The sequence below is a fragment of the Fundulus heteroclitus genome, chromosome 10 (assembly GCF_011125445.2).
Source record: "Fundulus heteroclitus isolate FHET01 chromosome 10, MU-UCD_Fhet_4.1, whole genome shotgun sequence".
NCBI lineage: Eukaryota > Metazoa > Chordata > Actinopteri > Cyprinodontiformes > Fundulidae > Fundulus > Fundulus heteroclitus.
In genome coordinates, this window is record NC_046370.1 from 10,296,969 (window position 1) to 10,312,649 (window position 15,681).

The following is a 15,681-nucleotide window of genomic DNA, read 5'->3' on the forward strand; positions in this document are numbered from 1 at the left end:
GGTAACGATAAGACAGAACAGGTCGGGTAACAGACAGGCAGTCAGGCAGGCAGGCAGAATCAGAAACGCTGGAAAGTTTTACTGGGTGGCTTGAGACAATCTGCCACTGGTGGCTGGTCTGACAGCAGGTTTTATGCTGGTGAGAACAGGGGGAACCAGTGAGGGATGTTTGCAGGCAGGGTGGAGTTGGGCAGGTGTGCTGAGTTATGGATTAGACCAGCACCAGTGCTGAGATCATCACAGAAAATCGAAATTACAATTTTACCACAAATGACCTACCCTCATGCTTTTTATTTGGATTTTACCCATCATGGAGACTAAGTAGGTGACATTTTTGTCTGAATCCATAAATGGCATTTCCATATTTGTGATATTAGTGCCTCTATAAAAAAGGACACTGCAATTAGTAATACAATTTGAGTTGTTAAATGCCTATCTGTACAGTGATCCTCCACAAACATCGAAAAGAAATCTGAGTAAGGATAAAACACCAGTTGATAACTCGCTCTAGCGTCAGACTTGGTTAACCATGGAAACCATTTTGATAGAAAATGTCTATGAAAGAAAAGCATAGAGCATTTAATTAAATTATTTTCAACAGATTTTCATTCATTCAAATTTCCCATCAAGTTCAACAGACATTTTGCACTTAGGTCTGCAGGTACTTTCAGTCTGAGACTGTGTAACCTTACTCATAAACACTTTTTATTCAAAACTTAAACGAGAACAACCATTCCACTCACATAAAGAGCATTCTTGCTGTGTAAAAGTGAGTTTAAAAAAGAAATAGAAAAATTTAAGTGAAAGATTAAAACACGAATGCAATGTGCTGTAAAGAGTATCTCACACTCTTCCCTCTGCTTTAGCAGATCCTCAGCATGTTCTAACCATTTCTATTGACCATTTCTAACAGACATCTAAGTTCAATTGGAACATACAGTGTGATCTTAAACGTCCTCCTTTTCTGTCGAACCTGTGGTTCAATAGATATTCTCCAAACACAAACTCACAAACAAATCAGTATTGACACCGTCCACTTCCTTCAGCACCCTTTTTACATCATGAAAAGCAAATACATATAAAAACATGAGGCTTTTGATATACATGAGTTTATTTGGAGAGGATATATTGTAGCATCTCCTAAACGATTTGAGTATATGAAAGGCTGTAAAAGATGCTCATCAGTCACATCCTGAGTACTTATTTGGCCTTGGTGCATCGCTGTGCTTCAGACTATTTCATAACCGCTGCTAGTGTCTATCCAGTTATCTATCATTTTGAAAATGAAAACGTTTTTAAATATTATTTTCTTTTCATTTCCATAATTCAAATTTCCTAATGTAATCATGGTGCTTTTCAATTACATCGAGGCTCTCCATGTTGTGGTGTCTCCTTTGAACACTTTGCTGTCACGAGAATTTTCATTGTTTCCAACAGAATTACTGATGACTTCACTTTTTCATTTGGCTTATTTTATCCTTTAGTGCCTCCAACAGCGTTAAACCTTTAAAGCCACACTTTAGGAAATACATCTGCACAGAGGATAAAAGGCAATTACATGCAATTAAATTACAGTACTCAGTAAATATGACAGCTTTCAGGGCACAGACAACAATCACGTTTCGCTCAGTCATTTAGTATAATTCCAAAACTAATGTAGTTTGAGATTTCTGAGCCTAAAAGGTTTGCTAGAAATCAGAAAAAGCATCTGGTTTAAAAAAAGTAAGTTGTTTCTTCACCGAGGCCAGCATGTTTATGTGCCAAGCAAAACAGAATGAAAGATAATAGCTTGATAGCTTGGATAGAGGGGTGAAAAATTACAAAAGTAAAGTTAGAATTGTTGCTATTTTTAGAAATCACACTGAGAGTAGTGCCAGGGGTATTAGTACCAGCCCCAAACCAGGGAACATTGCACCATGAGAGGTATCTGTTATAAAGTCATTCCCAATCAAATATGCAGTCACCACCAATAAGAATCCCAAACTGGATTGGTTGTGCTCACGATTTACAGCAACTGTGAAAAAAATAGGACAGAACAAAGACATGGTTGTAGTCTGAACTACTTTGATTCATTAAGCTTTTTAGCAAAAAATATAGTTCAGTATCATCAACATAAGGGTAAAGTTGAGCCCATGTTGTCCAGTAATTACAAATTTAACTCAAATCACCACACAGCCAGGGTTACATCTGTACACCACTAGTGCCCGTTGATGCATATACTACAAAACCAAATGGCACTGAAACTAAAAGTTGTAATTTCAGGATTTTGTTCTAATGTTGTAGGAAAACTGCATGTAAAAAACTATCTTAAAGACTTAAGTAAATGCCTACAAATATCATTTGGTTTATTGTTTGATATTTAATGTTACTGATGATCTAATGTGCATAGACCAATAACAGTACAGCTAACATTTTGAGTTGAACAACCATTCTTCTTTATTCTGTAATTATATTTAGAATAAGATGTACATTTATTATTTTTTTGGAAAACAAAACAGTTACTAGGGGAAAGTAGATACTGGCAGATACAAATAAAAGAGGGATAGAAAGTCAGGAAGGGCGGCTGCCTTAATGGCTGTGCAAAATTTGATGAAATGCTAAACTGATGCTAGTACAATTTACACTGGGGAGGGGGGGGGGGTCATTTATGGCTACACCTGGCCACCCCCTGGTGGCGCCCCTGATTATTTCGACAAATAAGTCAGTGTGGCGCCCTCATACGGTTAAACGTGGTCTTGCATTGAATTTTGAATCCTTCTCGCTATTGGTTCAAAGTTTTTGCAACATAATTTGCATAAACTGATGTCAGTAGCTCTGCCGCTGTGATTATATGGCTAGCCGATTTAACATTTAATCAGTAAATTTAATTATCCGTAGTTACCATTATAGATATCTATAACGGTAATTTTGACTATTCATAATGTCTCTGTGATTAGAATAAATTTTGATTTAAGATATCTGCAACATAAGCATAATTATGTTGCAGATATCAGTAATTAATATCCAGTCTAGCAATGAAATGTTAATCGTCTTGCAATAGCACCATCTCAGACAGCTGCTGCCTCGTCCTGAAAGCCTTCTGCAGTCAGTCAGAGCAAAGCGAGCCGAGAGGAGAACAACCGCATACTGTTTCCACATTGCAAATTAATCTCGCATGTGCAAAACTGTCGGTGATTACAAAGCAGGAAATAAATCTGATAATATAATTGGATTGATCCTGTCCTCCACTGCCTTGGCAGCACCGGCTTCTGGTAGTGCTGAGTCAGCACCCTGAGCCAGCAGCACAAAATGATAAGGCTCTCGCCCGCTGGCCTCCACAATGACTCCCTCAACCTCCGGTGATGAGGGGGGTGAAAAATCTCCACCCCAAAAGTCTAAATCATGGCGTAACTACCACCGTAACTCAAGCTAGCTGTTAGCTTGATTTGCAACCCCCATCCTGAATACAGCCCCCTCCCATCCCTTTCCCATGTCTTCCGGCCACCTTGATGACATTTTTCTAATTTATTTGGGGGTGGGAATATGCTTTTACATGGGGGTGAGTTACACTTTAACCAAGCAGGAGTGACCATAACGCAGTGTAAAGCAACCTCCTCTGGTTTACCACAGTGTGCACAAATCTCTGGTTGTGTCGTGGTAACATTCTGCATTCTGTGTGGGTTCTCTGTTATGTTTATCAACAATAACTGCAAATAAACTGAGTTAATTGCCGCCTCCAAGTCAGTCTGTTTTAATTTAAGCCTGCTGTTGAGCAAGCGTTTATAGTAAACAACCGACAGACCTGAGTTCTGACAGAGGTTTGAATATTGCCCTGTTGAACTGCAACACCAGTGTCACGGTCTACAATGAACAGTATTTAACACCAAAATAGATTTAAAGACACCCCAAAGTTTACCTGAAATGTGCAGTCTCCCTTATGGCAACAGGAATTGATGAACTATGATGGAGCTGTTTCGCCACAGTTGCAAAACACACATTTCAAGAAGTCAAGATGAGGCTTTAGAGTTCAGAATGATGTTAATTATGGTGTTGGCAACATTATGCAATTGGTCTGTTTTCCTATGATGATTGCATAAACAGGACTAAATAATAAGGAAGCAGAACTACCTCCAAGCTATTTTACTTCAACTTCAAATTAACAAGCTGGACCTTTAAAAACTGGACACAGTTGGGGCTGCGATAGGACAATGATCCATAAAACAAATCAAAACTGGTTTGGAATGGACAAAGCCAGCAAACATTACGCTTCAGCGAGGGCTCTGACCTGAACTGTTTAAAGAGTATAAAAAGTATACTTAAAAGCAAGGGCTCATGCCATGAAATCAACAAATCTAACGATTCTATCATGAAGAGAGTCAAACTTACGGTCAATATTGTGTGGAAGGTATGGTTCATAATTACATTATTGAATTTAATTATATAATGAATGAACGGAATTGAATCTGTAGATTGTATAAGCTTTCAACTGTGAAAAATATGGTTCAATTGTGGCTTTAAAAGTCCTAAATGAATCCTGTTCATGCTCATAATTAACATATGTAGACACGTTCAATGGGACTGTACAATGAGAGATTAAAAAATGAGTTCACAAAGGTGGTTTAAGAAAACTGAAATTGGTTGTGAAATCAGTTTTGAATAACAAGTAGTAATACAAAGAGATAAAAATAAGTAAAACTGTAAGAATTAACAGAAGTCAACAAACGCACCATCAAATGAGAAAATGCACTATTTAAAACTATAAACAATTTAGACAGCATGGAATTCCCCTGGATTTGTTCTAACGTGTCCATCCCTCTTTTGTTGTCCTCTTCTATCGTCTATCCTCCCCAGGGTGTGAACTGTATGCGTTCTGTGGAGCACTGTTTGGTATTTGCAGCATGATGACACTGATGGTGATTGCAGTGGACCGATACGTTGTCATCACCAGGCCTCTGGCCTCTCTTGGAGCGATGTCTCACAAAAAAGCTCTCTGCTTTGTAGCCGTCGCCTGGGTCTACTCAATGGGCTGGAGCCTCCCACCCTTCTTTGGCTGGAGTGAGTTTCACTGCATTCACAGTAATTATGCTTAAAAAAAATATATGTTTAGATGAAAATCATTTTATGCTAAAATTAAATATATCTAATATCATTTGATGATGGTATGTACTCCTGTTATCTGTTGTTTCAGTCTTGAGTTTTTTAAGGCTGTACAGTTTTGCTCTGAGCAAGTTTCACATGGATGTTTTGTCCTGGAAAGGCATGTCATTAAAGAACAATTCCTGAATGAAAAATTATTTTGTATATTTATGTTATAGGATAAGGAAAAGATTATTATATCTGTGTCCAGTTCTGATTGCAAAATGTATGACATTTTTCTTTTCATTTATTTACAATCTTAATAAAAAACAAAATATCGTGTGCACTAATTTAACTATGAACTTCATTAACTTATGCTAGTCACTGTTTTCCTTTAATTTACAAAAATAAATTTTGTAATCATGTAATATAACATATAATTTAAGTAAAATTGCAGCTCCAAAACAAAACGGACTTTATCTTTCAAAATTGTGTTACTTTTGTGAAAACTTATGTAAATGTTGTAAAATTAGAGAGGAGTGCGTCATTTGCAACCACATAAAATTATTAGTATTGTGCTATATAAATTAATTTCTCCTGTTCACATTCTGTCTTTATGAATACGAAAGAAACAATTGTTCAAATAGCAACGAAAAAAGACAAATTTCAGGTTAATGTTTCCCAAAACCCAGACTACATTTATCACTAATGAGCTTTGTTATTCATATTCAATCTTCATCAGAGCAGGAAAATTGTGTGTCATCCTCAGCTACGAGCGCTGTTTCCTGTTTCTCTGCATTCCTTAGCCCCTCTGGTACAGTTAGCTTAGATATCTATCCTTTGCCTTCCGCTTATCTGAGATCGGGTCGCTGGTGCAACAGGTCTAGGAGGGAAACCAAGACATCCCTCTTTTCAGCAACATCCTCCAGCTCATACTGGAGGATCCTAGGCGTTCCCAGGCTGGACGGGATATATAGTCCCTGCAGCGGGTTCTGGGTCGTACCTCGGGTCTCCTCCCATTGGGTTGTGCTGGGAAATTTAAAATAAGCATAAAAATAGGCATCCTCAACTCCAGTCCTCGAGGTCTGGTGTCCCGCAGGTCTGTGTCTCAGCTTTAACACACCCGGGTCAAGTGATCAGATCATTAGCAGGGGTCTGGAGAACTTGACTGCATACTGAGAAGGGAGTTTAGCCATTTAATTCAGGTGTGTTGGGTCAGAGACACATCTAAATGTTCCAGGACACTGGACCTCGAGGACTGAAACTGAAGACCCCTGTTCTAGGACCTTCAACTTTCCAAAAACAAAAGTCTTGACTTCAGCAGCCACACTGTTTGATTCTCTGAGTGGAAACTCAGAACATCTGGTTTCTGAGTAGAATACAAACGCACCAATACTACAACTATTTAGTTTAGCTAACGTTGGCTTAAAGACAGCAGCTAGTCTGGTCAATGTCACTCATTGGAACAACGTTTAACAACATCTGGTTTTACTGTACAAATGTCTAAACCAAGAGCAGCGTCTTCAACCACATAGCATCTTAAGCTTTCAGTTTTTATGCGAAAGAATTACTATTGAGTGCAAGGAGCTTCTCTACGGTTAGTGGGCAAAAATATGTGCATGCTGAGGGAGGATGATGGAGTGAAAAGTGTTATATTATGATAAGAACAGCTGACTCTTCACTTTGGTATCCACTTAACACTGAATACAGTATTTAACATGCAAAAAAAAAAAATTCCAACACACGGAATGTTGTATTTTCATTATCTGTATACCATATTCATCAAAATGACAAGAAAAGGTTTGAACTCCTTAACTCTGTGTGGAATGAATCTACATAATATATGATGTTTACAAAAGAGTTAAGTGGAGAATTGTTGAGGATAAAAGATCCCCCATATTTGTCTTTAGACAAATACACGGAAAGACGTTTTCCACAAAGAACGTATTCAGACAGAATAAAGCGTCTTGTTCAGTTATGTTTCAATGCTTTACCTTCAGATTCTTTTCTGCTTTGACATTTAACTTTTTTTTTTTTTTTTTTTTTTTTACAAGGTCTGAAACTTTTTAAAGAGTTTTCACACAGCTAAGTTATTGTCAAACTTTTGACAGCAAGGAAGTTGTATAATCTTTGTAGAACATTTGTGGAATAAAAAGCAGGATTTTTTTTTGCTTCTTGACCTTAAAGTCTAACTCTTGGACCGAAAAAAATATCCTGAAAACCGTTGAATAACTTCCAGAACAAGGTAAACTTTGAATATTCATGTATCAAAAGTGTTCAAATTGAGTTTAAATATGAAATACTGCGCATTTTATACACCAATTTTGGTATTCCGCGTTTGAGTGCTGCTTCCGTTTATGATCGGCCATTTCCGAAGTCAGTTCAAGAACACCGAGAATGCGCGAAGCGAACTTGCATAGAAACACACAAGCGTTTACATTGTACAACCGGTACGGCGAACAAGGATATATGGATGTTTTCCAGTATCTTCCTTCACACACCAAATCTGCTAATCCACGTCTACTTTGAGCAAGGGCTTTTAAAAAAAAATCGGCGAACTAAGTCCACAATAAAATGCCTTCTAGGTGCGTAGTTGGTGGCTGTAGTGTCGCTTATAGGCCGAGTGCAGACCGAGGTGAAGTTGGTTTGACATTGGACATTCAAGCTCTGCAGAGTCAGCGGGATCTAGCTCACGGTTGATCCGGTTGAAGGACTCCGATTTCGGCCAGCGTCTCTCAGCTGCTCCCTTCTCCCATACACGGTGGGACCGTCAACAAATCTGATTTGATTTGTTTGTCAAGAGTGCTCCGCTGACTCCGCAGAGCTTGAATGTCCAATGTCAAACCAACTTCACCGCGGTCTAGTGCAGACCAGAAAGTAGCGCTACATACTTGGCCGACGGATCAAAAGGTCTGAAAGAAATGGGATAAATTCGTAAAAGAAACGTGAAAGGACTGGATTGCCGGCAGTGACAAAAGTGTTTTATGCAATTCACATTTCACGAGCGAGGATTGTGAGGGTACTCATTATGAGGTACTCATAATGGAGCATGGGCTCTATGTCTTGGGCAGTGTTAGATATAGTCTCCTCAGGTTCACCTTGTTCAAACTCCGTTTCATCGTATATATATTCGGTATCGGAGTCGCCGGTGCTTGAGGTGGAGTTTGAAGATGTATCAAACATTTTTTTTTTAATAAATTTTTTGTACGTAGAGTACGAGGTATTAATTAAATTTAATAAATCGGTAGCGAAAGTCGTAGAGTTAGCAGCTGGATGCATGGTACTAGTTCTGTTTGTGACGTCACATTCCGGAGCAGCCCGATTGAAGAATGCTCGGGCTCTTTCGCTTATACAGCAAGCTTTATCGAAATTACTTCCAAACGGCGCACATAATTCACATATAATATACATTTCTTTACTCTGGTGACTATTTGAATGCATCTGCGTTATTATACATTCAGTTCAAGAGTTAGACTTTAAGTTTAATGAATCCTCTCATAAACAGATGCAGAAATACGCCTTAAAGCCAAGGTCATTGATTTTTCCAAATCCCTTTTTGAATAACTGCGCATGCGTAAGACCGTCTTACTTTGCTCTTCTGCTCTTCAGGGGGATCGCATGAAAACAATCTCCCAAATCCACTCAGGTCTCATTTCTTTCCACTGAGCCCTTCCTCTTCTTCTCATAAACTTGTACGCGGTTTGCTTCTTGCGACCATGTTCAACGTTTACGGTGAGAGCAGCGGAGCTACAATCAATGGCTAACACCGAAGCTAACCGCTAAGCTAACCAGGCTCATAAACACTAAAAGTGCGCATGCGTAGCCAGCAAGTGGAAACTAACAAGAACCGTCTGTCTGAATGATTGGCATGTGGGACAACCAATAGATAAGAAGATACCCCTGGAACTCGGGACACAGAGGGGAGTGAGAGCAGAAACAAAACTCTGAATAATCCCTGCTGTTCATCTTTATTAGAGTTTTTACAGGCCTGCAGCTCCCACAGAGATCTACTTTTTTTTAACCTCCTTTTTCTGAATACATAATGTATTGACTACTTTAACGTCCTTATTGTGAACACATAATGTGTTAACTACTTCCAGGATGGAAGGATGATTTTACCCAGTATAACTAAGTGTTTCTGAACAACATTACCAACAATAGGTTTAACTCCTTAGTTTTAAGATTCAAGAAAAAGCCAAAGCGTGTTATGCATGCGGCTCAAGGTTGTTTAAAAAGAAAAAGCACTCCAAGTCTTACAATTTAAAGTTACTGCCATGAAATATCAATAACTAAAAGGGTGTTCATTCTTCCACAGGTGCCTACGTCCCTGAGGGTCTAATGACTTCTTGCTCATGGGACTACATGACCTTCACCCCGTCCGTGCGCTCCTACACCATGTTGCTCTTTACCTTTGTTTTCTTTATCCCTCTCTCTATCATCATCTTCTGCTACTGTGGCATCTTCAGAGCCATCCGGCACACAACACGGTTGGTACATGCACAGTTTCCAGAACATTTCCTCACAGTCAACCCCAAAATATTCCCAGAGAAAAACTCTTGTCAATGATTTTTAGGTCTCCGCTTGAATTGCGGCAATGCTCATCATACAATATGTTGTGTCTGTTGTTGGCAGAGCGATAACAAAGATCAGCTGTGTAGGGAAAAGAGACTCTGCAAAAAAGTTCCATAAAATGAGGAGCGAATGGAAGATGGCTAAAATCGCCTTGATCGTCATTTTGCTGTTTGTCATCTCCTGGGCCCCTTACTCTTGTGCAGCCCTAACTGCATTTGCAGGGTAAGTGTCCAAGCATGTGTACCTCACCCAAGACTGCTTTAGAGAAATTATTTACCATCTAGCAGAGTTTAAAATTCCCCACAAGGACTCAAACTCAGTGAAGCGCCACATTTGTGGTGGGTTCCATTTATAATAAAGCAATGTGGAGATTAATTTAAGATGTAAGATGTCAGTAAAGCTGCTTGAGGCAAAGGTCATGCATGCATCATCCTACTCTTTATATTGACCGACACTGTAAGAAGTAAGCGAAGAGATATTCTCAGACATCTAAATTGAAGGCAATGCATTGCCGAAAATATTTACTGTAGATGAAAGGCTCTACCTGCTTATCTTTATTCTTCCATATGTCTTCTAGCTTCAGCAAAATGCAATCTGATCAAGAACATTTATTAAGATATTAAAATAAAAACTGAAAATATGTATGCCTCTGCTTTCTCAAGCTCTGTCATACTATGTGAAAACATTCTTTAGTTCAGTTTATTTAGTAGCCAGGTTCCTACTCACTTCAGATGATCATCAGGCGTTTGTTTTGGACTTGTTCATTAAGTTCCTGGATCATGCCTTTTTGGTATATTTGTAATTCAGTGTTTGCTTTTACTTTTGTGGATTTAGCTAGTAGATTCATTTTTTTTGTGTTCAACCCTGAGTTAAGCACAAGTACGAAAAAAGCCCTCATCAATGGATCACAGATAACGCAATCCACCATGGCAACGGCAGAAAATAAGAAGCCTGGAAGTCGCATTTCCTGGGAGTGGAATTAGAAATCTTTGAGGAAGGCATATAGAGAATACTAAAACCATATTTAACAAAAAAAAAAAACAGTGCTGTTGCTGCAGAAAAAGCTAGCTAGCGGCAGAGAATTGCAGAAAAAGTCAATGCATGAGTGAGCTGAGAGTTAATTGACGGAGAATTAAAGCTGTGTTGTCACACTTCACTCATTCAGCACCCAAGGGGATGGCGGGGGGGGGGGGGGGGGGGGGCATTTATTACGTGTCTAGGGCATCCCGATGGGCATTAAAAAGGACGAGGCAGCTAGGCAAGATGAAGTATGAAAATACTGTATAATCAGGTATGGTTTTTTTAAACCATAAGTTTTTCTTATGTTTAACCTTGTTTAACCAAAGCATTAATTGGCTGTAAGATATGCAAATGATGGGATGGTGTGAGGAAAATAATAGATATGTTCATTCATCTTTTTGCCAGAATTTAGCTTCACCCATCCTTCTAAAAACAAGTTGACACAGATTTTCTTGTAGGTGTGTAATTTGTGCCATCCTCACTTTATAATAATCATACAGGCTATATTGATAATTTAAGTAGGCTATATCTAAAATATCTGAATGGAAAATAAAATATATGAATGGAAAATTAGAACTGGTAGTCTCAAGATTTCAAACAGAAAAAAATATTGCTTTCCTTCTCTGTAGTTCTTTTATTAATCTTGTGGGTATCAGACTGTGGAACAGAGCAACAGTAACATTCCTGACAGCACGACATGCAGTTGCCATCTGCATCACCTACGTTATTAAAAGGCTGCTGTTGGCATAAAAACAAAGTGTAGCTCGAAATTGCTCAGAACTGGGAGTGTCCCCTCGTGTTAGAAGCGATGTGTAGGCTGAGAATATTGAAATAAATCAATGACAGCAGCACAAAATGGTAACGTTTGAAATATATATTAATCCAGACGTTATTGTTTCATGGAGTAATTTGTAGTCATAATTTGACTCAGGGTAACGGCTTCTGCGCTTTCTGAAACGGAAAAGCCAGGGTATGCAGGGATTTACCCCAGAAATTGCTCTGGATATCCACTAACCCAGCTTTCTGAAACAGGACCCTGGTTAGTCTGCTTTCATTTGGTACCATAACTCCTGCTACCCTGTTCCAATGTGCTTGCCATTTTCAGGTTCATGTTTTTAACTTTAAATACTTATCAAACTCTGCGCTTAGGTCTCCCTTCACCACAACAACACATCTAAATACATTAAACAAAAGAAAATAAAAGGGAAAAGTTGACATACATGCACTTGCACTCTCTTGTTTATTGTTGTCTCTTGTCGCTGAGAGAAATGCAATATTGTCCTTTTGAAAGAAAGAAAAAGAACATTATCACAATAAATGGTCAGATTTATATATATTTTTTTCTTTTTAAATGTGTAAGTTGTGTGGTTGTCATAGTACAGTGTTTCCTTTTTTCTGTGTAAGATTTAAAGCTTGTATTGTGAGTCATATTTTTTGCCCCAAGGTATAACCACAATAAACATGTCTAGAGAATAAAAAGATAAACAATGTCAAGCAAAGAAAAACAAAGGATAACAGAATACCCCATTTGTGCTTGTGAAATAGACAGAAACAAGGTTTCATTGAATTTAGCGCAGTCAACAAGAGTGTTTAGATCAGGCTTCAAGAAGTTTTACCAATAGACTAAAGAGCGATTATGAAGACATTAGATATGAAAAAAGGAACAGAATTTCCAATATTGTATTAAAGTCAGGTTTTAGGTCTATTAGTAGAAGAATATCCCATTAATACCCTCATCACTCAGATGGGCCTCATTTCCTTCTCTCATTTTTCTTTCTGTCACCCTGTGTGTCTCATCCGTCTCTCTCCCAGGTACGCTGACTTGTTGACTCCTTATATGAATTCTGTTCCTGCTGTAATCGCCAAAGCTTCAGCTATTCACAACCCCATCATATACGCCATCACGCATCCTAAATACAGGTAGGATGTACATGCAGGTGTTGTTGCTTAAACTGTTGTTTCTATAATGCACAGAAATGTCAAAACAACACTTTTTTTATCATAAACACCAAAAACAAAAATAAAAACTTAAGTGGCTCTGAATGTTTGTTTGAATGGTGCAGCAAATTTAAGGAATACATTTTTAGGCATAAGTTGAAAATCTGAAATTTCAAATTGAAAATCTTACCCTAAAGTCAGAATTAAAAGTCAGAAATTAGACATTTTTCACTAACCGTGACCTCACACTTCAACATGTCTGCCATGCACTTAAAGCATATTGATAGCTGCAATAAGAAAAAATAAAAACATTAAGTAATATTTGCACTCCTGACATGTTAAATTTCAAATGCTTCACAGCACATCTTGCATTATTAAACATGTTGCTACGATATTTGAAAGGAACAATTTAGAGAAATAAATAATGTTTAGCTTGTACTGCTAGTTATTTAGGAAATCCCACTGTTTTAAATAATATATATATCTAAAGACCAGTAGATGAGTATTTACCAGATAAACAGAGTTTGGAAAACATTGTGTTGCTGCTATATATTATAATCAGGGAGGCACAATGATCATACTGTTTATTGGTATTGTGATTTTATTTTTAAATAAGGATGCTGGCTAAACAAAAAGTTGTAGTTACTTTTTTTCCCACTGTTGGTTCCATGAAAGCAGAAATAAATATAAATATTCATATATGAATAAATGCAGTTATCTTGTGCTGTTAAGCAATAATCTGTTCTACTAAATGTAAAGGGGGTCCTGCAGTAGCATATTATTGTTTTTTTGTCTTGTTTTTTGAAGCATTGTTTGTGCTCGCAGGGCCTAGATTGCAGTGATGTGCTCTAACAGCCCAGTAATCTGTTGCCAAAAAAACAACAAAAACAAAATCAATGGATTTTTAAGCACTTTTTCTTGTCACTTTTTAAAGTTATATCGCAAGAAATATCACAAAAAGGTCGTGGTAGACGTTTAAGCCCATTTTGTCTATCCTTGATTGCAATCAATATGAACATGTTTGAAACTGGATGATATGTTTATTAAAATAAGATAATGTGATGTTGGGTGTCAGATCTAATGAAAAACTGATGAATTGGACTTAATTTTGAATCCTGGAGTCTAATTTCAGGGAACTAAGGGTGTAATTCTGTAGACGCTTTTTAGAAAATGATCAGAAGTCAACACTTACCTCTCAGCTTTCAGACGCAACAATGATAAATTATACAATAAAGTTACATCTCTACTTCACAGTATACACAGCTTTGTATATTTTTTGTTAAAAAATATGTTAATTTGTGGGTGTAAAGACAGAAATTGTGAAAGTTTAATGGGATACAAATACATTTCCAAGAATCTGTAGATGCCTTTTCCTAACAAGCATTTGGACTTTCTTGCATTCCTTTAAAAGTGGATCTTTAGGGACTTTATGTAATGGATGGCGCTGGTGAACCCGATATTCAGCCAGACACAGAGTTCTGTTTTTAAAAGGTTTATTGTCAGGATGATAGTGACAGCTTAGGCAGGCAAGCAGAACCAGACTTGACAGATGAGTTATGGCAGATAGTGCAGGCAGGCAGAGATGAACAGGAGACCAGAGATTACAGGTAGTGAAAAACTAGAACAGGCAATGTGGACCGGGGCGAACCACCAGAACAGGCAGAACTGCAGCATGCAGAAGCAGGCAACCTTAAATAAAGTACAAAAAAAAAAAAAAATAGGCAACTTTTAATTGAAGAGTCCAGCTGGCTGAACACAAAAGGGCTCATCACACTAGATGAGACGAGAAGAGACGTTCTGTCAGGAATGGGTCGGCTGAAGCAGGTATATGTAAGCAGGTGTGCAGGTGACCAGAGATGACAGTAATTACTGGCAGCAGGTGGAGCTGATGTGGGCTAATTGACTCGCTGAGCTGATTGGATAGTGTCCGGTGGCTGAGAGGTGACAGGCTGATAAGAAAAGTCCTGAAAAGTCCAAAGCGAAACAAACAAAAACCTGAATCATGACACTTTATTGTTTAACAGCAGCAACATTTGTTGAAGTTGATATGAATTTCATTGTGGCACAAAATATATATCTTCTGCTGCGTGCCCTAATAAATGTTTACTAATCTCCAAAATTATAGATCATTTTAATCTAAAATAAACTGAAATTTAAATGAAAATTTTAATCTTCTATTTACATATTTGATTACATATTTCCTAAAGCATTTAAAGAAATACACATTTCTTTATCTAAACCAGTTTTGTTTTCACGTTTAATAACCCTCAATTCAAACACACACTTTTTTTCTAGCACTCTACCTTGTAATGGATTTTGCTTACTGTTGCAAATCTCGCCTTTGAACTTGATTGTCTAATTGAGTGTTTAACCTCAGGTGGAAGTTTAAGCAGCTGTAGTAACAGCAGAAATATAATTTGTTAAGCCTTGTTAAATCTCATTTGATATTTCTCAAGACCAACCTAGTAAATACTTAGGTTGTATTTTAGACCTACAGTACAGTGGGCCTATTGTTTTCAGTTTTTCTGAGTATGCTAATTTTATTTTATAACAGAATAATGAGACACAAGGCAACCAAAACAGTTCTAAAAACCTTTCTAACTTGTCAGTCGGAGTCTGTTATGCCCCAGCTTTTGCATTGTGTTGGTTCAAAATAAAAAATCTCTTCGGAACAAGTTAATAATTTGTGAATGTGTCTCTTAAATCAGAAAACCAGAGTTGCATAAAAAAAATCATTCAATAAGTGTAGTTTGTTAGGTAACTTAATTATGACATTTAAACAATATTTCAGATATGTGAAACACTATTTGACTGAAATCGTTATCAGAAATAATCTCAGAAATAATTTGTTATTTTAAAAAAGACTAAAATGTTTTGACTAAAACTTGACTTAAGATATATTGAGTTTTCTTTTGACTAAAACTAGACTAAAATGGTGAGACTTTTAGTCGACTAAAACTTGACTAAGAAAAAAAGATATGTGAATGACTAAATGTGACTAAAACTAATAAGGAGATCTGCCACAAGTCTAAGACTAAATTAAAAATAGGTGACAAAATTAACACTAATTTTAAATAACTGTCGTATTTTTATTAG

At 37.4% G+C, this 15,681-nt stretch overlaps 1 protein-coding gene across 3 annotated transcripts in view; it reads left to right on the forward strand.

Annotated features, from left to right (window-relative positions):
* Positions 1–15,681, forward strand: part of LOC105928261 (melanopsin-A) — a 45,725-nt gene that overhangs the window by 14,302 nt on the left and 15,742 nt on the right. For 2 of the 3 annotated variants that reach the window (XM_012865432.3, XM_036141981.1), the window contains exons 4-7: positions 4,831–5,034; positions 9,371–9,542; positions 9,688–9,849; positions 12,460–12,567. In XM_012865432.3, the coding sequence (XP_012720886.2) occupies positions 4,831–5,034; positions 9,371–9,542; positions 9,688–9,849; positions 12,460–12,567 (646 nt within the window). The remainder of the gene's footprint in view (positions 1–4,830; positions 5,035–9,370; positions 9,543–9,687; positions 9,850–12,459; positions 12,568–15,681) is intronic. The other variant, XM_036141982.1, reaches the window with a different exon arrangement.